This window comes from Sander lucioperca, chromosome 20 (genome assembly GCF_008315115.2).
Source record: "Sander lucioperca isolate FBNREF2018 chromosome 20, SLUC_FBN_1.2, whole genome shotgun sequence".
Lineage (NCBI taxonomy): Eukaryota > Metazoa > Chordata > Actinopteri > Perciformes > Percidae > Sander > Sander lucioperca.
This window is the reverse complement of record NC_050192.1, coordinates 12,693,511-12,720,526: the sequence shown is the minus strand read 5'-3', so window position 1 is coordinate 12,720,526 and position 27,016 is coordinate 12,693,511. Positions and strand designations below refer to the sequence as shown.

At 40.4% G+C, this 27,016-nt stretch overlaps 1 protein-coding gene across 1 annotated transcript; it reads left to right on the top strand.

The window, feature by feature from the left end:
- Positions 1 to 1,398: 1,398 nt before the first annotated feature.
- nampt1 (nicotinamide phosphoribosyltransferase 1) lies at positions 1,399 to 24,513 on the top strand. The gene is made up of 11 exons (XM_031284811.2): positions 1,399 to 1,643; positions 9,779 to 9,935; positions 11,800 to 11,903; positions 14,090 to 14,218; positions 17,257 to 17,415; positions 18,494 to 18,630; positions 21,261 to 21,486; positions 21,600 to 21,719; positions 21,826 to 21,966; positions 22,333 to 22,467; positions 22,698 to 24,513. The coding sequence occupies exons 1-11, from the start codon at positions 1,590 to 1,592 to the stop codon at positions 22,809 to 22,811; spliced, it is 1,476 nt and encodes a 491-aa protein (XP_031140671.1). The 5' UTR covers positions 1,399 to 1,589; the 3' UTR covers positions 22,812 to 24,513.
- Positions 24,514 to 27,016: the final 2,503 nt, after the last annotated feature.

The window sequence follows — 27,016 nt, the reverse complement described above, 5'->3', positions numbered from 1 at the left end:
GAAAAATCTAATTGGGCAAGCTGAGGCCACCCATATCAATTGACACTAGTCTTGGCTCTCCTGGGCTTTTTTTAACAAGCCAGTATGCTCTAGGCCTACTTTAGGTAATTTTCTTTTCCCATTTGTATTCACTTTTTTAATATGCTACAAAACACACTGTAGCCTACTTTACAGATTTTATTCATAATAGCCTACAGAGTAAAACTTTCTGATGCCTTAAAGCCCCTGTAGCTTGCTACACCGGCACTGGTCTTTTCACTTCTTTTGTATGATTAGACTGGCACTGGTCTTTTCACTTCTTTTTAAACCTCTTTGCAGAATGAGATTGATTGACATCTCTCTCATATTAACGTTGGCCACTTTTTACTGTTGCCATTCCTGTTGGTTAATGGAGTTGTGCAGGGCATTTGACTAGGTAACGTAAATTAATTATAAATAAAAATTCTTCCTTTGACTCTAGTAACTGCTTAAATAACGAAACCCTGTAAACATGTGTATGCACAAATGCATGGTACAGCCAAATGAGCCTTTTGTCATTTTTTATATTGTAACAGCATTAGAGGACCAACACTGTCCCCTTCTGCTGAGTTTGAAAACTGCACATAAGAGTGGTTCAGGTCTGTGTTCAGAGAGGAAATGAAAGCAAAGAGCAAACAGAGTGAACAATGGTGTCCGGGTTGAAGAGGTTTATGCCTCGACGCAATGCGCAGAGGTCCAGGGTAGGAATCCGACCTGTAACGATTTCCTGCATGTCTTCCCCATTTCTCCCCTTTCTAACCTAGCTGTCCTATCAAAATAAAGTCGAAAACCCCCAAAAAATAATCTTTAAAAAAACAAAAAAAACAGAGTGAACAATGTTACATTGGAAATGTCATATTCACAGGTGCATAGATAGCTAACCTTTTGTTCTCAGTTTTCCTAAAAAAATTATATCTGGTGGAACAATTTGAAAGTTGTAATAAGTAATGTTTCAACATTAATGTAACAATTATTTTGTAAGGTGATAATTATTAAGATATGTCATTTGTGTCAGTTGCATAGATGTTCAATAATCTCCAAAGCATCTACAACTTAATTTCAAAGTAGCCTAGCCTATATAGTTGTCAATATTTTTTCTAAGATACAAAATCTACTAAGATGATGTGTTCCATGAGGATAAAGAAAATTCCAAAAATGAAATCCTTTGTCAATGAAAATACGAATTCATGTATTTAAAAGAAGGCATTAGCTGAGCCTAATCATATAATGAATAGTTAAAACAATTGTAAAGTGTACAGTTTCTTTATGAAGGGAAGAAATGAAAATCGTATTGACCCTTGGGTGTCTCACTTTCATACTTGAGTGATCATCTTTGTAAGTGTAGACAATCTTTGGTAGAATCGGGTTGGCTGGCCGATTAGAAACGAATATAGCCGAGGGTTGCCTCGACTTTTTTGGTGACGAAAGTCCGCCCGCCCCTTTCCAAGCCCGGTTCTCTCAGCTTGTCCTTCCCCCTACCTAGCTAGCTACACTACCAGGCTGGAGTTCCCCGGCAGCACTGCACGCAACACACTGACTGCTGCGACTCACTCACAACCGAGGTGGGAAAGATGGAGCACAGAGACTCCGGCTTCAGCATATTGTTGGCGACCGATTCATATAAGGTAATGTTACCGTGCTCATGGTGATTTCAGACAGATAGCTAGACTGGGTGGAGGGGAGCGGCTAATGGATGGAAATGGAAAGTCAAGGTGGTTTCATCATCAGTCCCAAGGCCATCACATTCTGTGGTCGGTCTACGTCGGTTTAAAGCAGGCCGAATGGGCAGGAGGAAGAGGAGGAGAGGGGTGGGGTGGTGCTTCAGATATGGGGTACCAAATTCTGAAACCAAGCATCCCCATTTGAGCTAACGTTAACGTTAGCCAACTTATATATAAAACCGCTCTTTATTACGGAGCCGGTTTCCCACCAGCTTTGCTAGTCCCAGTGGTATCAAGCTAGCTGTATCAGCTAAGCTTGCTAGCTCTCAGTGAGCGCAGCAGAGAGGCACAGGGGATTGTTATTAAAATAAGAAGCTAGGCGAACGTTTACGTTAGCCAGCATAGGGCAATGCCTCACACTTTCAGGAAATCGAAACCGAAAGTTAAAAAGAGCATCAGGGATTTTTGCCTTCTGTGACACAGCTACCGTCTTGCATGGAATTGAAATGCTCGGTGCCGATAAACGTTATTGAACAGTCGACTCAGCGTTACCAGATCGTACCACAGGCTAAATATTTCTTTATAACGTTATACAGCCTATGCTTAAAATTAACGTATTTTGAGGAAGATTATAATTCGCGAGTCATAACCACGAGAACTAATAATGGGTAAGTGTGTAATTTTACAAAACACTTATTGAAACGACTTATGAAACGCCTGCAAATCTACCCACATCGGTGGGGTTAAGCAAGCTGATGTGTGGAAGGGGGTAACGTTATGTGTCTGTAAGTCCATCAGTCTGACAATTTTTGTAAATAGTCTACTATTACAAAATGATATTACTAGACAGCACGACTGGAATCATGTTCATATTATTCATGAAGACCGTTAAGGCCATAAGCTAAGATAAATCAATCAATAAATAGCTGGGCTTACTGGTGCATTCACAACAACTGGAGTTGAACACAGCATACCTGGTTACCTTGCTAACACAACACATTGCATTTGCTGACTACTTCATAATAAAATAAAAGTCAAATTATGTGTCAGCAGTTTAAATGCTTTGATTGTGAAGCTGCAGCAGTGAGAAAGTTTAAGCTCCACCTCAGAGCAAGCCCCGAGGCAGTGCGCTGGGCTTTGAAACAAATTGAACATAGTGGCACAGTGGATTTACAACTCCTGGCCCGCACGTGATGAAATCCTTTCTCCCATAGACTTACATGGCGAAAGACACTTCTGTAAATCAGTGGCTTATCAAAACCCCTGCAAAATGACTAATTTCACTATCAGAATTTGATCCATTCAGTCCTATAACATTTCAAAAGTCTAGGAGAGCCTCACGATTAAATCATTTAATCCTCATTCAAGTTAGCGGAGGGCTAAACCGGAAGTAGCTGGCTCAGCCACCTAGTTTTATACGCGTTTTGGCTCCATGATGGCTTCATGGGCCACTGAGCAACTTTAATATGAATGAACTGGGCTCCGCCTCAAACGCTGTATCCCGTTCTTTTTTATAATACATCAATTCCTCTGAGTTACTGTCTGTGGCTGCTGTGGGAGGTAGACAGCCGTGCTCGCGAGCACAGACTAAAACCATAGACCGTATAAATTAAACCAACTAATTTTAAATTGTAAAATGGTCAAATTAACATTAGCATTATGGCACTTTTGGCATTATTGATTGTACAGAGGGCAAAATCAACGTAAAAATACGATGATTATTACACATCTGGCAATGCTGAGGCGACTGCAGGTTTTTTAAGCATTGATGGCAAATATAACAGTGAGTAGTGTTAAAGTCCCATAAGACCGACCACTAACAATGGAATACCATAAGACTACTACTAACAAACAATGGAAATGGAGAAGAAATGCCCTTGCAAGTTTAAGGGATGTAGTATCTATTGCACTTAACAGGTGGTTGCCGGGACAGTTGCCATGTACATCAGATGATGAGACAGAAATGCAAACATTATAGAAAGACACCAGCAGAGGTTGAGTAACAAAATACAATGAACAAAGTTTACAACCGAAAGGTTCAGACTGGGGTCACATAACAACTGCATACATGAACAATGAACTTTTAAATGTAGGCTGATGTAACAAGGTGACGTTGTAATAGGATTTATAGCTGTAAAGCTCCATTAAAATATTGGCATTTATGAACCAACCATTAGCTTAATTATTACAAGAAGTGGTGTAATCATTGGCACTTCCTCACAGTAATATAAAACTCTAGCCTGAATGCCAGCCAAACTTAGCCCCGCCCACAACATTTGAGGTTGGGAAATTCGGTCTGGACTTGATCCATTGTGGAGTAACTATGCTCGAACCAGAGCTGTTCGGACCAATCAAATTGTCAGGGCGGGCTTTATACGATGATGGACAGATGATCAACAGTAACGTAGTCAACCACGTCACCAAAGACCGCTTGGGTTGAATTCGTTTACAACAAAGATGGTTGCCGCTGGAGAATTGAGATGTGTAGATTCCACTATCGCGTCTGTTATAGAAGATATCGACAGCGCATTCATTTTAAAAGAGGAACAGAGAACCGCGATCAAGGCATTTGTCGATCAGAAATATGTTTTTGCCATCCTTCCTGCAGGATTCGGCAAAAGTTTAATTTATCAGCTGGCCCCAATGGTCGCTAAGAAGACGGGGCTCAACGTACGTCACATACTCCGTTGCTCTGATTGGTTGTAGGTCTATCCAATTGAGTGCATAGGCATTTTCTTTCCTGGTTCGGTTGAAACACGCCCCATAATCACAGCCCAATGGAGCAGTATCAGACTCCTATTCTGACTAGAGTATGACAATGTCAGGCTAATAAAACTCTAATAGAACAGATGTTGTACTTACGGACAGACATCATAGCTGTTGTGGTCATAAACAGCACATTAATTACTACTGATGGTTGTATTAATTCCAGGGTTAAATAATTATTGAGGTAATAAGATGCATTTTTGATAAGTTTACGATTATTTCTGTATACCATTGCATCTAGTGTACACAAATATTAAGAATTACTTGTATTGTGTTAAAAACCCAAACTGGGTTAGAGTAATGATTTATTTATATAATATATCTCTCAACAGAGTTCTGTACAAGTATATTTCAATGAACCTGTGTCTCCTAATGCACTCTTTTTGAATCTCAGCCAGGCTCTGAGAGTGTGAGGTTTTGGTCAGAGGTCTTTTTTTACATGAGGTATATCAACATGTACAGTAGGACAGCTAATGGAGCTACTAATGCACAGATCAGTGTTTCCTCTATGTTGATTTTATTTTGGTGGGCCGCCATGGCAAAATTTCTTCCGCCACGGTATCAGAAATAGGGCAGAGGCACAATGTAGTCGCGGTTGCCTTTTAAATGTTGCTGCCGCTCACATTGCAATTTAACAACAAGTAGAACTATTCAGAGGTTATTGGGCCCGTCCAGTTTAACTCCACATACTGTTATGTTGATGTAGTTTATTGTTAAAACGTTCGCTTTCTTTGACTATTAAACGAACAGCTCCACCAGAAACGTCACTGCGGGGAGGTGTCTTTGAAACGCAGACACCAAAATCAAGGTAAGAAATAAATAACTAAGGCTAACATTACAAGAAACATAAACAGGCTAGCCAGCTAACTGTTATCGATCTCACGACGTGACTTTTTGCCCGAAGTCTTGAGCTGAGCGGCTGTGAGGGGTAGTGGTTAAGGAAAAGGCACTTCACCGTTAACTCCTTCTAGAGCTGCCAGTCACAATCTTACTACAAAAAGCTTTCAAGAACAATGATTTATCAAACCTAACTGGCATTATTTTTCGTTTTTATAGAAATTGGGAAGGTCTAGTATCTCATTCTTTATCCCTCAAAATGCTCTTTTGTGAGCTGCAACACTTGTTTTTCCTAATTTCAAGTCTGCTTCCAGTACTTTACACTACAACCTTTGCATCATGTTTCTATATCTAATCTAAAGCAGAACATTGCTTGTCATGTCATGCCAAGATAGTTAAAGGCTCACAAGACGCAGCTAAATGAGGGTGAAGAGGAAAGATTTGGGTGGTTCTGATCAGATTTCATGTTGTGTCTTTGCCTGGGGAGGTGCGCCTGTGTTGCTATACCAGGCTGAAGTTACTGCTATTGTTACACAAACTGAGTTACACAAAAGTAAACAGTAAGCCTACCAGACAGTCATTTAGGATCAGATGTCTGAATACCTGAGGTCTCATAGTATGCTAAATTCACAACTGTCACAACATCTGTGTTTACCATGTGTGGTTGTTAGGGGTGTAAATCACACTTTTTATTACGATACAATATTATATTGATTCTTTGGACAACGATACAATATTTACTGATATCAACAAAGTCTGCCACGATACAATGTTGATTTGATTCAATTCAGGGCCAATATGAGACTAGGGTCAGGTACCGAACTCTGTACTTTTTTGGGTACCGACCGAATTACGTCGGAACTACCGAGGATAAGCTCGCGCTTACGTGCTCTCAGGTACCAAAATTTGGTACGTTTGATTTAAAGTGAATTGGTCCTCTGTATTACCGACAGCATTCGGTCAGTACCCGAAACAATTCAGAGTTTGGTACCCAACCCTACATTTTACAGGGTGGAGGTGTACAATACATCACTTTTCAATGCATATTTTTAAAGCAACACCACAACGCAGGTGTGTTGGCATATGACCACATTTATGTAACATGACATTTTTCTGACCCTTAAATCCAAACAGAATTACAGTGAGTAAATATGTAGGGGTTAAGGATTTTGTGGGATAAACATTTTCATAGAGCAGAATGGCTACAGTGAAGGTTAAACCTGTGGCATTTAGGTAATGGGATGGTCTCATTAAGCATTATGCCTTAATGAGTAACAGCTTCTGCACGCTTCAGATGTTGTGCTGTCTGGGGAGAGACACAGCACAGTGGGTTTGTCGTGGAGCAGCGTTTCCCGCAGCACTTTGCAGTTAAGGCGCCGTCAAAAAGTATATGAGCGATATCCGCTGTGTTACTCAGCGTCCCGTTTTCTCCCTTTCATTCCAAAGCACACAGTTGACAACCTGCAGGTGGAGACAGGACATACACGCCGCTGTATACTTGTCAGTCTCGCAAGTTTCAGGAAAGTGTCTGCATGTGTCCAACAATACACAGAACATTAACCGGTACAAGCATACAGCTGTCCACGGATACGGAGTGTGGAAAGTATGTCAGAGGCTCCCAGACGGTGAACTGAGACTCCGTTACCCGCTTGTCGGTCAACGGTTAATGATCAGTTATTTAATTTCATTGTGCTTTCTTTTGGAAGGCTGGCTGCCAGAAATCGCCACTTACTAGCTAATTAATTAGCCTGAGGTAAACGATAGCTATCAGTAAACAGAAGTGACGTGGTGGCTGGTGTCTGGTGTGTGCTCCAGTTTTTGTGTGTGGGTGTGTGTGGGTGTGTGTGGGTGTGGGTGGGTGGGTGTGGGTGTTGGCCGTCCCCGCGAAGCTCCGACCTGCAGACAGCAGAGGAGCAGAAGAAAGTAGCTGCACCTTCGCCAAAATGAAGACTGAAAAACAGAACTATTTAGATAGCCACATAGATATAGATATAATTTATTAATTATATATTATTTAAATTTAATATTTAGTGTTTAATAAATAATTGTTAAATGTAGTACAGAGTCTGTAGTCTATTGCACAAATAAATACTCGAGGAATGCTGCAAACATTTGACAGCCAGTAGGCTATGAATTGCCTGGGAGAACATACGTGTCACAAACGGCAATTCCAGAACTGTACAACAGCGTGAAAGACGACATACTAAAGGAGATGAAAGACATATTGTTGATATTTAAAATGTCTTCCAGTTCAAGTGTTAAATATTCTTTAGAAATAAAAGTGTATTGATCTTTGAAAAGGTGTACCTGCATTATTATGCCATTATCATTATATTAGATGAAAATGGTCTCAGAACGACAATATTATCGTTTATCGTAATCATTTCTGGGACAATTTATCGTCCAGCAAAATTTGTTATCGTGACAGGCCTATTCATACCAGACACATTGAAATATGCCAGACCTCCGTTTAATAAAACTATATCAGCAAGGCTACATTGCTGTATGATTTATACTAAACTATAAGTTTCCATTTTATTAAACGATGGTCCATGGTGTCATTATACTATTATATTGGATAAAGAGTGAATAACATCATTGGACTAGACTGTTAACATTGCGATTTGTGATTTTTAAAGCCGAGTTTGTGTATATGCATGTGGGCCAGTGAATGTGTACACACACGTGGTCAGGCCTAGTGTCATGTTGTGTGTCGAACTCTATTTTGAGTCCTCGAAAGCCCAGAGGAAAGGACAGACAGGGGTCAAAGACACTGAGTAGTTCATTGACATTTATCTCTTCTCTTCACAAACTGTAATGAGCCAGGAGTTGTTTTTTTCCCCTTTCATACAGTACATGATGCGTGTTTTTCTAGATTGGGATCAAGCCTTTAGGCCATTTTCACAGGTTTATACCTGCGGCTCCAACGTTACTTTTATTTATTTACAATGGTGAGACATTAAATGTTTCCCAAGGTTGTAGTAACATCAAGAACAAGCCCATGACCTATATTTGGCCTTGTATTTTCTGTAGTAAAATCTCTTCCTTCATCACTTAATTATTTCTGTAGCACTGATCTGCACTTTGTTTTCTTTTATAGTAGTATTTCCTGAAGGCACTTGCACTTTAACCATCGATATTCAGTGAGTTCAGCTTATTACATCGCTAAGATTGAACCCCTGACATCTCTGGCCTCCTGGGGTTGTAAATGTATTGCCATTTCACATTTTAAGCTACATTTTGTATGGCTATTGAAAGCAGATTACTCTGAAAGCAAATATTAGGTTTCATAAGGAGTAAATGAGCTGTAGCAGTTACTATCATCTTGTCAACCCTATTTGTGGAAGTTGCTCTTCAAATGCCCCGGTGTACTCTCTGTGGCAATCCCTGGACTCATTTGGGATTTAATTGATGGCCTGATGGCTCCAGCTGACACTGACACTATCTTTTCCTTTCTGTGTGTCTATATTTAATATGCAGTTCCTCTCAAACAGTGTATGCTTTCTCTGTGTGTGAAACATGCCTGGACATGTCTCACACAGTACTTGATTGCACACACGCTTGGTTTTAACCAAACTGTTTAACTGTTTTAGGTGTTGACATTAGATTAGAGGATCACTAGCAACACACACAGCACTTGGGTGGTATTTTCTGAATAATGGAGAGCGTGTCTGTGTGGGAAAAGTCTGACATGCCTCGTCCCAATTGTGACATTTTAGTTCTGAAATATTGGTTTAACACAATAGATTTATTGAGGGGTCTTTTGTTGAACTGGAATGTTTTCTCTAATCGCAGATAAAATGCCACAATGGCAGTGCTCCGTAATCTTTGAGTTATGATGCTGTGTGAGCTACTGAATTCTTAGATTCCTTCATTTCCAAGCATGAAAATTTGATTTATTCAAATATATTTATTGTTGCCCTGCATCCCAAAAAACTGCTCCGATGTCCAACAAAAAAGCGTCCTGCGTGTGTGTCTATTTGTGTGTCTGTGTCTGATATGAGCGTCAGTTATAGGGCTGGGCGATAGGGAGAAAATCAGATATCACGATATTCTTGACCAAATACCTCGATATCGATATTGTAGCGATATTCTACGGTTGACAATTGGTGCTCTAACAAAATATCTTCACACTTAGATTTTAGATAAATAATCATCAGTAATATGGACATAATGTCTAAGTGGGGAAAAGGCAAATAATAGAACAGTCTGGTAAGTTCAGAAAAGTACATCACTTTACTGTAATGCAGCCTTTAAAACCAGTAAAAGGCAACACTTGTGTCATATCACGATATTACGATATCCAAAATTTAAGACGATATCTAGTCTCATATCACGATATTGATATAATATCGATATATTGCCCAGCCCTAGTCAGTTATGCCAGTAGTTTATGTGCATGCATGTTCTATTAGTGTTATTCTAAATCAGTTTATTTATTGTAAATGGCCATGCTAACATGTCTCATCTCCTTGCCATTTGCTCTGTCTCTGCAGGTAACACATTACAAACAGTACCCCCCCAACACGAGTAAAGTGTACTCGTACTTTGAGTGTCGTGAGAAGCGGACCGATCCCACCAAAAGCAGAAAAGTCAAATATGACAAAACCGTCTTCTATGGCCTACAGTACATCCTCAACAAATACCTAAAAGGTAAGTCCTGACTTAGAATTAAATTGTGCTGCTCAGTATTGTGTATTTAATGGAATAAAAGTGCCCTTGAACACGACACTGAAGCGCCCACCTCCAACCCAGTAGGAGCTTCAAACACTGCCAGACTGAATGACTTTGCAACTTGCAGGTTTTTCCCTATGAATCCACCACCTCTGTTAATGATTACTTGTGCTTGTGGTAATATAAATGGGTTTCCAGTCAACTTAATAAATGAAATAAGGGTAACATTCCAATACTTGGATTACATAACCCAGTTTTCATTTTTTTTTTCTTCTTTTTTTTTTTTAAACTATTATGTATTAAAGTCAACTACGCACATAATGCTACAACCACCATTCTGTAGGAGCTGCCCAGTACATTATTCTTCTGTTGTCCACTGAGGCTCAGTTTGCAATTAGGGCACATACCAAAAGTCTTTTGTGGTGCGTTATTGGTCTCCTTGGAAGCATTTTATCTTTTTGCTCTCCTGCCTCCAGTACAAGGTCAGACTAGTGCAGGGTCAGCTTAACTGCATGCCTGGAGCTCCTCAAGATTGAGAGCATTGTTTGAGGACACTTCAGCAGGGCAGATGCTTCTTTTTTGTGGCCAGCAGCAGCAGTCCTTCATTTATGAAAGAAAAAGGGTACAATGTGCTTCACATTGACTAGACTTTACAGAGCATAATACAAACCCTGCAGGTTTAGAAGAAAAAAGAAAGGGAGAAAACTAAAGACTGAAATGAGGCAAAGTATAACGCATCCAATATAGTTAATGCTCCAATTAACTCAAGCTTGTAAAGGTGGATGTTTAAGTTCATCAGTGTGATCCTGAGAGGCATGAGAGAGAGCAAGAGAGACGGAAAGAGAAGGATTTGAATCTCCCTCCTGTCTCTTAAGAGGATTTCATGGTGCGGGGGAGACAGAGGGCCAGGGAGAACAGAGAGAGAGAAAACAAAAGCACAGCTGCTCCTTCACCGTATGAGGGAGAAGGACCAGCTGTCTGCGCGGAGCGTCACTCAGAGCTTAATGATTAGCCCAACTATTAGAGATGCATCCTTGATCCTCCAGCTTATGAAACCAATTTTGCATCATGATTCTTCTAGACGGGAGTCATCATGGAGTGAATTTTAATCTTCTCTAACTGTATCTTCGTTCTGAAAGCACAACTTCTGCTTACCCAAACCACCATATTAGGTTTTAAAAAACGAACTTCACTATTAGGAGTTTCAACTGTTTACATTATAGTTTTTCATTCTCCCAAAATGGAAAGTATTTGAAAACAAAGAAGTGGTTTAGCCTTGAGATTACAGGTAGTCATGCCTTTTAGTGAGCAATGTTAATAAGATTTTGGAGACAGGTTGACAAATGTAAACGCGTTCCCACCAAAGCCTTTGGAAGAAAACAAATCAAGTCAAAGGGGAAAGTTTTAGATTTTGGAAAATTCGCTTTCAAGCTAAAAGTTAGATGGGCACTCTCATGTCTGTAGGGTAAATCTGAAGCTGGAGCCAGCAGCCAGTTAGCTTAGCTTAGCATAAAGACTGGAAGCGGTGAAACAGCTACCCTGGCTCTGTCCAAAGGTAACTAATTCTGCCTTTGTGTAGAAACGCTTGCATTTGTACATATCTTTCCCTGTTGTGGTTTGTTGTGGTTTGTTGTGTACAACCGTTTCTATGGTCTTGAAACTTGAAATGAGACAAGGAGATGGTTGGTGTGTCAGTATGCACGGGATGCTTCTAATTGAATTACAACAGTGGACAGTAGAGTAGCATTCCAATGCCTTCTCTCTCTATCAGTGTGTGTTTCTCCAACATGTTTTTCTGAACCTTCTTGTGCTTCCCCTTTCTTTTCCCCTTCCTCCTCTCCAGGAAAGGTAGTGACCCCAGAGAAGATCCAGGAGGCAAAGGAGGTATACAGAGAACACTTCCAGGACGATGTTTTCAATGAGAAGGGGTGGACTTACATTTTGGAGGTAAGAGACTGCAGAAAATGACCTGAAAAACCGTTTTTTCAAGGTGATACTTTGCAATTGCAATTTTTATGCATATTTGTGAGAAGAATCATCCATGGGAGACTATTTACAAGGAATGGGTTTATTGAGGGAAAAGTTGGATGTTGGGACTAGGTATTCAGGTGTACATACACACAGCAGGTGCCAGGAGACACTAATATTTGAATTGATATCCCTTTTATTAGAGAGGCTAGAGGTCTGTCTGTGCACACACACTCAGGACTCAGGAGGAGTGTGTTCCTGATAAACAAACTTAATAGAGAAAGCTTGCAATCTGATTAGTCATAAGGGTTACATTCTGCAGTAGCAAAGTTGTATCTCATAAAAACATTTTTCTTGATGCGTAAGGGAAGCCTGCACGCTAAAATAAGAAAAATCTGAACCACATATGGTGCTGTGGTTTTCCATAGGAGGAGGGAAGGGCTTAACTAGTAAAATTCTTGAAATAGAAGTCAGATTCAGCAACTACAAATTAATCTGTCAGTTTATAAATCTTAGAAAATGTGCATACAATGTTTCTGTTTTTGAAGAGGTACTGTTTCAGCACCTTGGAGAGAGCACAGTGATCTGTACTGACCACATATTTTCTCAAGTGAGGATAAGTTTCTACTCCTTTTTTCCTTTTGTCATCTCTTAACCACATTACTGAATCAGCTCTCATCCGGCAGTCTTGTTTTTCACAAATCACCGACTCATGTGTTGATGATCTGTAAGTCAGTACACGGCCCACATCATGCATACATTGCTCGCTTTTGGCAGTGGTATGTATTATGGTAGTTTCTTTCATACAATGCACACTTTACTTTCAGTGTGAAATGCAACACATTTACTTCAGACCAGGTTTGAAATGCAGGAATTTTCTATGAGTAAATTTGAGCATAATCTCACTGCCTTTCTTCCACATTGCCTCCAGGCATTAAGCAATGTCTGAAGGTTGAATCTCACCAGAAACTGTACCGACTCCAAATGTGTGTCACTTTTGTCTCCTTTTTTAAGGTCATCTCAATAACCAGTCCCTCCAGGATTTCGCGGCCTTTTTTTTTTTTAGATTGTTGCAGCCCAAAATGCCTGACTTTGCGGGAGCTTTTGTAAAAAATTGCGATAAAAGTTGCGATGTCTTTTGTATGTTTGTTGCAGTGAAGTTGCGAGAGACAGTGAAAGTTGCAAAAAAAAGTTGCGATTTTTTTTAATTTAATTTTTTTATAGTTATTTAAAAATAAAAAGGAAACTTGTTTCGGGGAGAATAAAACAGTTCTGGGCTGAGTTTTCCTAGGAACCTTACCAAAAAGGATCAGGATGCTGCAAATGTTGGTATAATATGAAAATGGCTGGTGGATTTAAGACAAAAAATAATAATTTATTAAATGAATCAAATTTGAACATATGTGTCAGTGGCTTGTTGATCTTTACATTGTTAGTTAATTTCCTAATCTGGCCTGGGACACACATTCATACGGTTTGATAAAGTAACGTTACTTATTGGACTTTAACTTATCATTGCACTTACAATAACGAGAGTAGCTGTCCTCAATTTAGGTCATCGTGTCGTCTCATCTGCGGTTTTTCCTGCATCTACCGTGTGTGTTTGTGCGTGTGCGCATCAGTAGCGGGGGGAACTGTATGAGCAGCAGCTCCGCCCGCTGCAGAGAGCCGACAGGATTAAAAGAGCAGCCGCTGACTTTAGAGTGAAAAAAGGTTACAGCGTACATCGATGTTAAAATATATACAGGTTGGCAGGACGGTCTGAAATGTTTTGCACGGTCTTTCGCTGTACGTTTTGTTGGTAAATGTGAGATGTTCGAGTCTCGTCTTCATATCGGAAACCAGCTCTCTCTCACTACCGCTTGGTCAGTGGCACTCAGAGTCACATTATACTAACGTAAAGTCTGGCACGTGGGACTGCTGGGATTGGTTGAAGTTGCGGGAAACTCCGGTTATTGGTCAAATTTGCGGAAAAGTTGCGGTGATTGGTCAGAATTGCAAGTCGCACCAAAGACACGGTGATTGGTGGAATTTGCGTGAATTGGCGCGATCGCAAAATCCTGGAGGGACTGAAGAACATAAAAGTCTGCACAATCCACTAAGAAGAAAACTGTCACGATGTAAATCGAATTCTGAGTGGAATATTTGTGTATATATGTTTACAGAAATACGATGGACACCTGCCTATTGAAATCAAGGCAGTGCCAGAGGGAAGTGTCATTCCTCGAGGCAATGTTCTGTTCACAGTGGAGAGCACAGACCCTGAATGCTACTGGCTCACCAACTGGGTGGAGGTAGGTTGGTTTTGTTTGTCCTCTGGGCCTAGAATGGATAGCGGGTTAACTACTGTGGCTCCAGACATGACTCAAGTGTATTATTCAATTAGACTGCATCAGGCAGTCTATTCATCTTCAGTTCTGGATTAGCTTTGTAAAGTGTCTCACCCCTATGGCCTCATATAACAGTTTAGATTTTAATGTGCTACCTGTATTGCTACGAATACTACATTGCTAGGCATATCAGTAAGATTTAATGGTTGGCTTTATTTGATTATTGATTAAAGACAAAAAAATATTAGCAACATCTATGCCCTTTTTATTACATCGGAGAATTAACAGTTTAATAAAAGCCATAAACTAGATAGCTTGGCAGCTCGCCCAAGGGTACCTCTTATCTTTCCTTAAATCTCTGTCCCTGTCATGGCTTTTTGCTTAACCGCTGCTTAGAATTGTGCTGTAAATGCAACAGAGTCAGTCACACAAGTTGGCTGAAAAGGGCAAGAGCAAGCCGAGAAATAATTTCAGTCCTAAAATCAACCCCTTGACTTGACCAATGTTCTGTTTCCTGAGGCATCACACATTTTGAACCTTTTCTGAACTGTAAAGAATGTGTGTCAACTTTATTCACTTTGTATTTTAATTAACTCGAAAACTGTGCCAGAGATGAAGGGCCACTAGGTTCAAAAAGATTTAGTTCCAAGCCTTCTTTCTTTTTTATACATACAGTAGCTGCTTTGGTGCGGTTTATAACGTGAATGGTATTCTACCTTTTGGATATTAGAGCAACTGGTCCCAGTAAACTGTCGTTTTTACACTTTTCAAATTTACTGTACAGGCATGTGAGTAGTACCAATCTTCTCATCTAACCCTCAGCAAGAAAGCAAATGAGCATATTTCCCAAAATGTCTAACTAATCCTTTATTCATCATATTCATACTGTGGGTTTAGTTGAGTTATCAGGTGACATCGAAGCATGTTTATTACAAACAAACTTGACAGCAAGTGTTTTATGTGAGGAAAAAGTACAGCAGAAGTGAAATTGATTTTTTGTTTTTGAAGCAGGCAGTCTGGTGTCTAATGCAGCCTTCTTAGTGCTGCGTTTATGACGTCGAGCTAATGCACTCTGTGTGTGTGTGTGTGTGTGTGTGTTTGTCCTCGCCGAGATGAGGAAGATCTCATAAACTCAATGCTGCATGAACAGACTGTCCTCAATGACTCTGCAGAACTAAATTCATTTACCATTAGCGATATCTTCACTATGTCTGCCTCTCTCTCTAACTGCTCCCTTTGACTGATGCTCTCTCTGTCTCTCCTTCCTCATGTCAGCCCCATTCATAAATATCGTGTTTGACCTCTGCCACAGCGGAATCATGCAGCGATTTTTCCAAGATGATTAGACGACAACAACAAGCTTTCTCTGTTTCAATCCATTGATGCAAAAAGAAAGCTTTTACAAAAAGCTGTACAGTGGAACATTTGTGAAAGTCTTGCAGACACATTCAACTCATTACAAATTACAAATGTGTCTTTGATTGGGTATAAGTCTGTCTTTTGTTAACTGAAATATCTCAGCATTTTTTTTTTTTTTTTTTTGCAAATCCAGTGTTTCCTGAATGTTGACTAATTTCAGATCTATAATTTGACAAATACAGTCAACTATGACAAATACACCAATGAAAGGGAGCAGTGCTTGAACGTAGGTCACCCACAGCCAAGAGCACAGTCACAAAACACACACACACACACACACACACACACACACACACACACGCTCCACGGCTGATATAAATACATGCATAAACACACACACACACACACACACACACACACACACACACACACAGTCATTCTTCATTGCTCATGTCAAATTAGCCATAGCGTTCAGCCTGGTGTCCTTGGGCTATTTCTCCCCTTTACTCTTGCTCTCCCTTCTTCTTTCACTTTTCTTTTCTTTGTCATTCTCTCTGTCATATCCTCTTTTTTTCTTTCTTGCTCTTTGTTTCCCCCCCCCCCCCCTCTCTCTCGTTACTTATCTTCCTCCATTTTGTTCTGGGACTTTGACCGAGAAGTGTGTGTGTGTGTGTGTGTGTGTGTGTGTGTGTAGTCACATGAGTCCATATTATGGTTTAGATTATAATTAGGCATGTGCCCTGCTCAGGGTTATAGGGTGAAAACACAGACTGCATAGTATTAGTAGGCAAAGTGAAGTGAGGAATCAGGGCTAAGTTTTTTTTCTCAGGGTGGAGGGAGGAAAGAGGGCTGTACGTCCTGGTGTTTTGAATGTTTGTCATGCTTGCTCTCTTTATCTGCTGCTAATGAGGTTTGACACACACGTACTTAGCTATCATTCCTGTTATACACACATGGCTTCATGTTGCAAACACAGTGTGTCATTTCATAATAATATCAACATCCCATATGACCCAGCGGTCATCAGAGTCATTCTTGGTTAAATAAAAGTTTTTAAAAAAGTATCTATTTGTCTGAAGATGGATGTATGTTCAGGAGGATAGACAGGCAGACCTTCACACACACACACATGTGCTGTACACTTATAATGGTAGGAAGTGTGTATTCATGACATTTCCCAGGTGGTGGTGGTGAGTACAGATAAGCCACTTGTTTTTACATCAAAATCTGTGACTCTGGTCCAGAGTTGACATTAGGCATTGAGGAATGTATTTTTTCCAGAGTTTGTCTTGTATGAATGAGCAGCCCCCTTTAATCCCTTTGAGTGTTGGTTTTGGGTTTACTACCAGTTTGATACTGGGAAAGTGGGGTGATTGGACCAAACATGCATTGGTCAGTTCAGTGCTGAAAAGACTTGCAACTTTTGCTGTTTTGATGTAACTTGGATTTAATGTTCACATATAAATGTTTACATAGGCTTAATAGGCTTGAATACAATGTTGTTTTTTTTGCTGAGATGTATTGTTAGTCATTGGTGCATGTGGGGAAATTAGAAGAAATGAAGCTTTTTAGTGAAACAGTCTGACACCCTGAAATAAAAATAAAATGTAGTAATCTGGACTCTCCTTTCTTCCCTCCATCAGACCATTCTGGTTCAGATCTGGTACCCCATCACTGTGGCGACCAACTCCAGGGAGCAGAAGAAGATCCTCGCCAAGTACCTCCAGGAGACTTCTGGGAACTTGGAGGGACTAGCATACAAACTACATGACTTTGGCTACAGGGGCGTCTCCTCACAAGAGGTATACTTCTATATACAATACAGTAGATATCGTTGAGCTTAACCCTACAACGGTGGAAACCTTCACATTTTTTTTTAAGCTTGAAAGTTAATTCCTGACATTGGAAAAAGTAGTTTCATAAAACAGTCCCAACTCACGGTCCACTTACTAGCATTTTCCTGAGCCTTCACAGTCTTCACCATGGGATGGAGTTTGCTCAGTTGTCACGGAGATACGTCTGTTGACCTAGTACTTAGTAGGTGTTCAAATTTCATCCGCACCATAGGACTTTGGTAATAATAGTTTGACAAAACAATCCCGACTCAAGGTGTCCACTAACTAGCTTTTCCTGAACCTTTCAACCACATTACACAGTGTGTTACGAATGAAAGCTCTGGAAAAAGCTAGTGAGTGGACCGTGGGATTGGATTTAATCAAATATTTAATGTTTTTGTCTTATGACATATATATATATATATATATATATATATATATATATAAACTCACGACACATTCATTACACACACACACACACACACACACACACACATACATACATACATGTACCGAATACATCTCACCCATCATTCATAGCAAACACATCTTTCCTGCAAGCACATCCTAACCATAACATAAAAACACAACTTGCCCACTCTCACACTAAGTGGATAATAAATATTCTAATGTGGATAAAGTGCTGAGTAACAGGGCAAACTGCATCATTAAAAAAGTTTAGCTTCATTTAAGACTGTTATTGCTTTGGGAAAGAAGCTGTTCCTAAATCTACTAGTCCTTGTTTTTAGACATCTGTAACGTCTCCCTAAGAGTTCAAACAGTGGGTGACCAGGGTGACAACAGTCATGTGTAATTTTGGTGGCTTTTTGAGGACTGTAGACATAATTTGCTTGACACTGCCCCAAAACAACTACCAAAAACAAGAAAAAAAACTCCATACTGAGCACCATACTAGAGAGCCGTAAGCCGCTGCACTCGTGCATGCCGCCATTGTCCCCCTTTAGTTCCAGAGAGAGTCGCACATGGGGACAACGGGACGCCTTTGCCCTTTATCTCCCATAACACAATCTCCCTCCTATTGCAGACTGCGGGCATCGGGGCCTCCGCCCATCTGGTCAACTTCAAGGGCACAGACACGGTCGCTGGCATCGGAGTCATTAAGAAGTACTACGGCACCAAGGACCCTGTGCCAGGCTTCTCAGTGCCTGCTGCAGAGCACAGGTAGACGCCTTTCTCAACATTTTATTTATTTGATGTTGCTCATTGTAGCTTTGTCCCTGTTTCTCCTTGTAGCCCACATTCCTTAGCTATAGAGTGTTTCATGGTTTTACAGAAGAAGAACTTTCCACTTAGATGTAGGGCAGTAGTTCACCACCCACTTTAATCATTACACCAGTAGTATAAGACCTCCAAGTAATCATGGGCGACTGCCAACGTGCTCACTCTCTTTTAAGGGATGTGCAAAGGTTGGCAGAAACGTTTATGCATAACATTTTGCCCCCGGGAGGTTGCTAAATTCCTGTGCAGATTGCTAAGGATCAGCATAAGCCACGTGTTCACATATTCCCCGAAAATACTAGGATACAGTAGGCACACCTCGGCTCTATTCATCTCTGGTGAGAATGTCCACGTCTTGGCTAAGAGCCAGCTCTGGAAGCAAACCTTTTCACGCACAAGCCAAATTAATTTCCAAAATAGAAAACTTGTTTCAAACAACAGCTGGTTAATCAACAAAGCCGTTGATAAAGGGAATTTATCAGCCCGGGTGAAAATGCACTCATCATTTGGCTGAGGTTGGTGTTGATTTGCTTCCCCGATTAGAGCTTGGTCACCCTCACACCAATTATCTGGTTCATCTATCTCAGACTGTGAAATGGGCTGCGATTGGCTGAATGTGAAGATTCTGATTGGCTGCTGCACTGACGCACATGCCCCTCACATGTCTCTGGTGTTGTTTTATGGCATTGATCCATTTATCCTGCACACACACACACACACACACACACACACACACTTTCTCTCTTTCTGTTTCACTCTCATGCACACAGTCACTTCTTCCTTGCCACCAGGGCAGTTACTGCTGCTTCAGCGCACCCTTCTTCCTCGCACGAGTGCATTGTGGGATGGTGGCAGAAGTTGTCATAGTAATGGTTATGTAATGGCCCCCCCTCCTAAAGTCTGTTTGGTTTCTACCCCAGAGGGAGGAGTCACAGTGATTCCGCATTGATTTTGATGTAGAAGGAAGGTAATGGGCTGGTGTTTTAGAGCAGGGGTGTGTCAACTTCAGAGCTCTTCAGAGTATTCTCCAGTGTTTACTGTAAACTTTCACTGTAACAGAAATGGCCTGGGAAGAAATAAAAATTAGTTTCATAGACTAAGTAATGGTCAGATCTGCACTGTACGGAAACTGAATCAGAGGTACAATTTAGAACAAGTCTGTTTGTGTGAAATAGTATCTCTCTTTTTTTTTTTTTTTTTTTTTTTAAATCTTGACAGAGTTCCAACTAGGTGAGGTTTACCCTGTGTACTCTCGACAGGTTTCACATGGAAGCTAGTAGCTCCTAAACAGAAACAAAGTTTCAGGCACCTTCATTGTATTGGGGTGGTGGAAGGCATTTCAGATAGCTCATAACCTCAGCACATAAAACTGAATTCAGGGCCAGCTTTGACTGCTGAAAAGTAGAAACAGTGTGTCCTTTTTTTGTAATTTGGGTAAATATGTCATTGCCTTTTTAAAACATCTGGTAACTAAGATGGCTACATCACACCTATTTTAACCTTAAGAAAATCCAATTTAGCCCAGGTTTGGTTGCTCGATGGTGTTTTTTGCCTCCAACGGCGCCTTCCAGGCAGCTAACCCTAACCTTAACCCTAAACATAACCATTGCTGCCCTTCCTGGGGGGGGGGCAAAAAACACCAAAGACCGGTTTGGTTTCATCCAAGACTAAAACCTGGAGTGCACTGCCCTCTTCTGGACGATCTTTGGTATTAGCATTTGATGAATGTCTTGTGACTGTCTTAAGTCTTCTTGTTTAATGAGAACATTTTTTTACCTTTTAATGTGCTTCTCCTCATGTTCAATTTCTCTTTTGCTCCCATCTTTCTTCCCAACAGATAACAAATCTAAAGTTCTTGCTACCTGCAGTTCATTGCTGTTGAACCTCTTACTCTTTGCCTTCTCTATTTTTAGATTGAATGGAATGGTTTTTATTTGTTCATGTAAAGCACATGTGTCAAACTCAAAGCCCGCGGGCCAAATCCAGGCCCTCGCAAATTTTGATACGGCCCGCATATCAATTTAGGTTCACAATACATTTTGGCCCGCCTAGTTGTGGGCCAGACCAAAAAGACAGGAAACGGTTTTTCAAACTGTAATTATGCGACACTTAAAGCACAATTTGGCAGATTGCCGACTTTGAAACTTTGCTAATTCAGGCTGTGAAACAGGTTGTTGTGAGTCAGCTGTGTGGTAGCATACTTTTAAAAATGTAATCGTTTTGCTTGATTTGCTTAACTCTAAGGAACTTTTTTTTTAGGACTTTATGTCGACCAAACCATAAGTGAGAAGACTATATGAGACATGCAATAATACAGTCAAAACTATGTTAATTTTTCAATTAAATAAAAGCATGTCAATGAACTATACATGTCTGGCCTTTTGGTGTAGTTCTCATTTTCCAGCGTGGCCCGTAGTGAAATAGAGTTTGACAACCCTGATGTAAAGCATGACCCTAACACTCTCTAACCAAGCCCAGTTGTTGTCCACAATATGTTATAGTTTTGATCAATCATATGGGAAGAGAAGTTGCTGGGACAAAGAATAAGGATTTATCTGCCGTTCTCTCTTCAGTACCATCACAGCGTGGGGGAAGGACCACGAAAAAGATGCCTTTGAGCACATCATCAAGCAGTTCCCCAACGTGCCCGTATCAATCGTCAGCGACAGCTACGACATCTACAACGCATGTGAGAAGATCTGGGGAGAAGACCTCCGGTCGCTGATAGTGGCCCGCAGTGCAGATGCCCCATTGGTTATCCGACCAGACTCAGGAAATCCGCTCGATACGGTTTTGAAGGTGTAGTCACGGAGACAGCTTGGCTTTTAATTAGAATGGCTTAGAAAACAAGCCAGGACACTAAATCCCCCCCTTTCTGTACTACTTTTCCTTTCTTCTTTTACTTCTGTCAGGTTTTGGAGATCCTGGGTAAGAAGTTTCCGCCAGTGGAGAACTCCAAAGGTTATAAGGTTCTCCCTCCTTATATCAGAGTCATACAAGGAGACGGAGTTGATATCAACACACTGCAAGAGGTATAGAAACATGCTACTTATCCATGTAATGTACTAGGAGACACAACACTACCATGACAATAGGTTGTGTCTCTCACATAATGTTACTTTGTGCGTTTTCCCACAGATAGTGGAGGGTATGAAGCAACACAAGTGGTCCATTGAGAACATTTCCTTTGGGTCCGGCGGGGCTCTGCTGCAGAAACTGACCCGAGATCTGCTCAACTGCTCCTTCAAATGCAGCTATGTGGTCACTAACGGACTAGGGGTGAGTACCGATACATGAGAATGTAGTTATTGTGTTTCATGACCATTTTGTAACAGTTGTGTTAGTTAAACAGTGAGTAATAAACAATTTACAAGTTGGCAAGAGTCTGCAGATGACCTGCCAAGAGTTGTTTTTTTTGTTTGTCTTTGGAAAGTAGAAGAAAGAAAAGTACGTTCTCATTCCTAAGGGTTGCATGTCTTTGTTAAATACTTTCAATTAGCCATAAACTTGGTTTTCAGTGTCTTGAGACAGTTTATATATGACGGAGCCTTTGATAAATCGGAACAGATCTCTGCTTGAACCCATGTTTTGAAATTCCTGTTACGTTTTAAAATGCAATATTTCTTTTCTGTGTGTTGGGAAAAGGTGAATGTGTTCAAGGACCCAGTGGCAGACCCCAACAAGAGGTCCAAGAAGGGTCGCCTGTCTCTGCACCGGACACAGAGTGGCGACTTTGTCACCCTGGAGGAGGGCAAGGGCGACCTGGAGCAGTATGGCGTGGTGAGTTAAAAGGCTACAGTAGCACACAGACACTTCTGTACATAAACATGTTTTAAAGTCTACCAAAATCTTCTCAGCAACACTGACCTGCCCCTTTTTTTTACCTTCACATGTTCTGTTTCCCCCTTTTTTTGCTCTGCCCCTCCTTCCCTCCCTTGTCACCTGCCCTTCTGTATCCCTGTTTCTTTTTATTTACCCTCCCTCCAACTTGTTTTTCTATTCATCTCCAGGACCTGCTGCACACAGTCTTTCTGAACGGAAAGATTGTGAAGACGTACACATTTGACGAAGTCAGAGACAATGCTCAGCTCAAAGAGAGCGAGCTTAATGTGCTGCTGGACTGAGCGCAGCACTACTAAATCCCCACCCTCCACCCTAACCCCAAAACAAACCCCCTCCCCTCAACCCTTCCTCCTTTTGGGCGCCGACGCAACCCCAGAAAACGGAGGCGGTGTACACTGCTAATAGATCCCTCTCCCAAAGTGTGACAACTCCCCAAAACGTTCCTAAAAACCCGAGACTCCCTTAAAATTCACAGATCTTTACCCACAGTTCCAAAACGCTGTTGTTGGTTCTCCAACAGAGTGGGGGAAGAATTTGGAAATTTGCACACCACTGATGAACGGCGAACACCCCATGAGTGTGAGAGGGGGGGGTGAGGGTGGGGGGGGGGAGATGAGAAAATGTGTGTGAGGTACAGTAAGCAACTAATGACAGACATGTCGAGGGATAGAAGTTGCAAATATGATGATAAACCGTGCGTTCACTCCCATGTGCCACTGCCCCAAATTGAACTTCGGCATATTGCACTGATAGGCTAGACATACTGCAACCTAAGAATGCGACTGGCTGCTGATAGATAATATGTCAGCGGACTATTCAATGCTGACACAAAAGCAAGTAAGATGATTGTGAATGAGCTCCTGGCGGCTGCATGTGGAGTGAACCCATGGTGAGTCAAAGTGAGAAAGATGATGACAGAGAGAGACAGAGAAATATGAAGCCACACCAATGACCGTGCTCCGTGAGTTGTGTACATAACTGTTAAGAAAAAAAAAAATACATGTCTGAATCTACTTTAGCTTTGTCTTTTATGTGAAGGAAGAAAATGATGATTATGGTTTATAATGGTGCACCGATAACATTGACAGAAAGCAGCTAAAATGTTGCTGCTACTTGGAAACAAGGTTATAAACACACTGTCATTATGGGTGATGAAGGAATTCATTTTCCCCAGTTTTCTTGTTTTTAGTTAGTAGTTTTGGCCCAAATTATAAAAGGCCAACATCTATCACGTACTTCCTGAATATTGTGTACTCTTACTTTGCCAAATAAAATGTTATGGGTGCATCTCTGAAGGTATATAAATGATTATCTACTTGCCATTATGTTGGCCACAGAGCATTCACATCATGAAGGTCCAATCATACCACAAAATCACAAATTCTGTTCACGGAGGGAGGATAAAACCATTCGCAAAGAGATGTTTTCAATATTGTTTTAAATTTCAGACTAACATGTAAACAATGGATTTTTTTTCATCGATAATTCCAGTGTTGTCAAAGCCACAAATCTTTACAATTGACAAGATTAGATTTGAGTTAAAAGTTTCAGATTGGGTCTTCACGATGGTGAATACTCTGGAAACCAGTCTTTGCTGTATAAGACCAAAAGTTGATGTAAAAAAAAAAAAAAAAAAAAAGAAATTAAAAAAAAAATACATAACAGAAATGGTCTTCACTGGAATCAAGATAATCTATGTTTTATGAAAGATTATGTGGCTCCTGGGCTGAAATGTATGTTAAATGTTTGTTCTGCTGTGTGTGTGTGTGTGTGTGTGTGTGTGTGTGTGTGTGTGTGTGTGTGTGTTTTGAGATTTTCTTCCTTTTTAAAGGATTGTGTATTCCTTTATGCAAATGTACACTAGTTTGATCGGGGGAATAGAGAACAATCTTCCTTTTACTTTGCCGGCCTTTTATTCTGAAGGGAGACACAGCGTTGTGACAAACGGTAGCGATAAAGTAGCGAGTGTGTTTTTTCTTTCGGGCAATGTAAAAGCAACCAAAAGGCAGAAAAGTGAGACGCGGGATCAGAAATAACTTCCTGACAGTAATGTACCCACCATGCTTTGGCAGTTGGTGAATCGTTGCCCTTGGGATCACTGCCTTAACTCGGGAAAAGCAGGGATACTTCAACAGCTGTGTTTCTGCAAAAATTGTAAATGTGGCCAGTGATGTTTGGATTAATTGCCCAGGTATGGGATCTTGCTGATAATGCCTGTTGGAGTTCATTATCTTCCCATTCAGAGCATCCCAGTGGAGTGCCACTCCTGTTTGCAGGTGTGTTTAGTCACATTGCTGAGTTGGTCATTTCAGAGTGAAGGGATAATTCTTTAGCAGAGCTTGGAGGGATTAAAGAGGAGCTTGTGACATCACAGCAAAATAAATATTTGGCAGAATTCTTCAGGCTGTGCAGTGTTCCTACCACCTATTTAATTCTAATGTGTCTTAATACTTTGATTTATGACTAAATGCATACAAAATTAACGACATTCCCATCAGCTTCAATTGTATTTTGTGTGTTTAGTGCTAATTAGCTAATGTTGGCATGCTAACACGCTAAACTAAAATGGTGAACATGGTAAATATCATACCTGCTAAACATCAGCATGCATTGCCATTGTGAGCATGTTAGCATGCTGACATTAGCATTTAGCTCAAAGTATCTCACAAAGCCACTAGCATAGCTGTAGACGGTCTTACTAACACTTTTAAAACTCCAGGTAATCCTTTATTCTTTATTCACACCCTTTTTTAGACTTTGTTATCCAATACTGGAGTAACAACACAACAACAGTTATTATGAGGTGCATTTTAGTAAAACTCTGATTTTACTATTTTGATACTGTCTCAGTTCTTACCTCAGAGAAATATTATTTTGTATGACAAAGGAGAGAAAATATGCCAGAAATATTGCAGTAAATATCCTTATTTACAAATGATGCGGCCATACTGCCTTCGCAAGTACATACAACAACTAGTTTGACTAAAAGCAGAGAGGCAGGTTAGGGAGACGTTTTTTTTACCAACAGAAGAATATCCAAACCTGCTTGACTGAACTGGCAGTGTGTGTGTGTGTGTGTGTGTGTGTGTGTGTGTGTGTGTGTGTGTGTGTGTGTGTGTGTGTGTGTGTGTGTGTGTGTGTGTGTGTGTAGTCCTAGTCCATTTGTGAATACTTTTTTTCTTTATGTTGTTGTTGTTTTACTTGTATGTATATGTTGTTTTTCCCAAATTCTCTCCCAACACAACTGATATGTTAACGAACATAACTTGCTTTATTGTCAACAATACATTGATTAAAGATGCCACCCTGTCAGTTTGGAATGATTGATTTATTTTACCTTCTTTTGTATAGGGTTGATTTAAAATATTATTTCACTTGTTTAGTGGTTTTGTTTGCAGTTGAAATACCTTATATGTCCTCAGCCACTAATATCAGGCTCTTTAAGAGCCCCATTTTGGCAAAGTATAACCCAATTGACATTAAGGTAACATTTTCTTTCCTAATCATTTTCCAGGACGTTTCCCGGAAAGAGGAATGTAATTTGGTAAAACAATTATCGGAACATCCTTGAAATATCTGCTCCATTAAAACCCAACTAAATATTAGTTCATTGTTCATGTATTATTGGAAACTTATTTTACAAATTGGTTGAATTGTTTGCTTGTCTGTAGGCAAATTTCACATTTGCATGTTTAGCTGACCTGTTGTGAAGCGACTAAAATACTCTGTAGATGAGGCTGGCGCTTAATTGAAATGAATAAATTGGAAGTGTACAGATTTAATCCTGCTGCTATTTTCCCCGTGATTGTACCAAATGACACACAATTAGAGCTGCATTCAAACCGTTTTGAAGTAGCATTTCTATGTAATGTCTGTCTTCAACATACATGTCTGCTTGGTGTTGGTATGCTTTTGTTGTTAAGACACCTCCATTTAACAGAGAAAAAAAAATCATACCCAAAAGAAAATGACGCTGTTTTTGAGGAATAAATCTCAGCTCTGTCTCACCATAACACTTTTGGTTAGTAGCAGTTTTGCATTTGCATACAGTTGGTTGGACTTGCTTCGAGGCAGGGTAAGGGTTATAGGCTGAACTATAAATAGCAACAAAATAGCATCTTTAATTTGACCCTTGTTGCCTAATGTACACCTCCGTATTTTAAACGACACCCCGCCCAGTTTTTTTTTATTTTATTTTTTTAAGATTATTTTTTGGGCATTTTTAGGCCTTTATTGACAGGACAGCTGAAGAAATGAAAGGGGAGAGAGAGGGGGAATGACATGCAGCAAAGGGCCGCAGGTCGGAGGAGTAAACCTCTATATGTGGGCCTAGTTTTTAATGCAAGCTTTGTTAAAATTTTGAAATCTCCAACCCTAAATCAAAATAACCCAGATGATGTCATCAGGGTTAGTTTTTTTCCAGACTTTGAAAAGCTCCTCTAGAGCTACAGAAGACATTGTACAACTGTTATTACAAGTTCAGTAG

What these genes read in the sequence shown, in the direction of transcription:
- nampt1 (XM_031284811.2), top strand. Translation starts at nt 1,590, where the DNA reads ATGGAGCACAGAGACTCCGGCTTCAGCATATTGTTGGCGACCGATTCA. An exon ending in TGGCGACCGATTCATATAAG is followed by an intron (nt 1,644 to 9,778) that starts GTAATGTTACCG and finishes CTGTCTCTGCAG; the next exon opens with GTAACACATTACAAACAGTA. An exon ending in CCTCAACAAATACCTAAAAG is followed by an intron (nt 9,936 to 11,799) that starts GTAAGTCCTGAC and finishes CCTCCTCTCCAG; the next exon opens with GAAAGGTAGTGACCCCAGAG.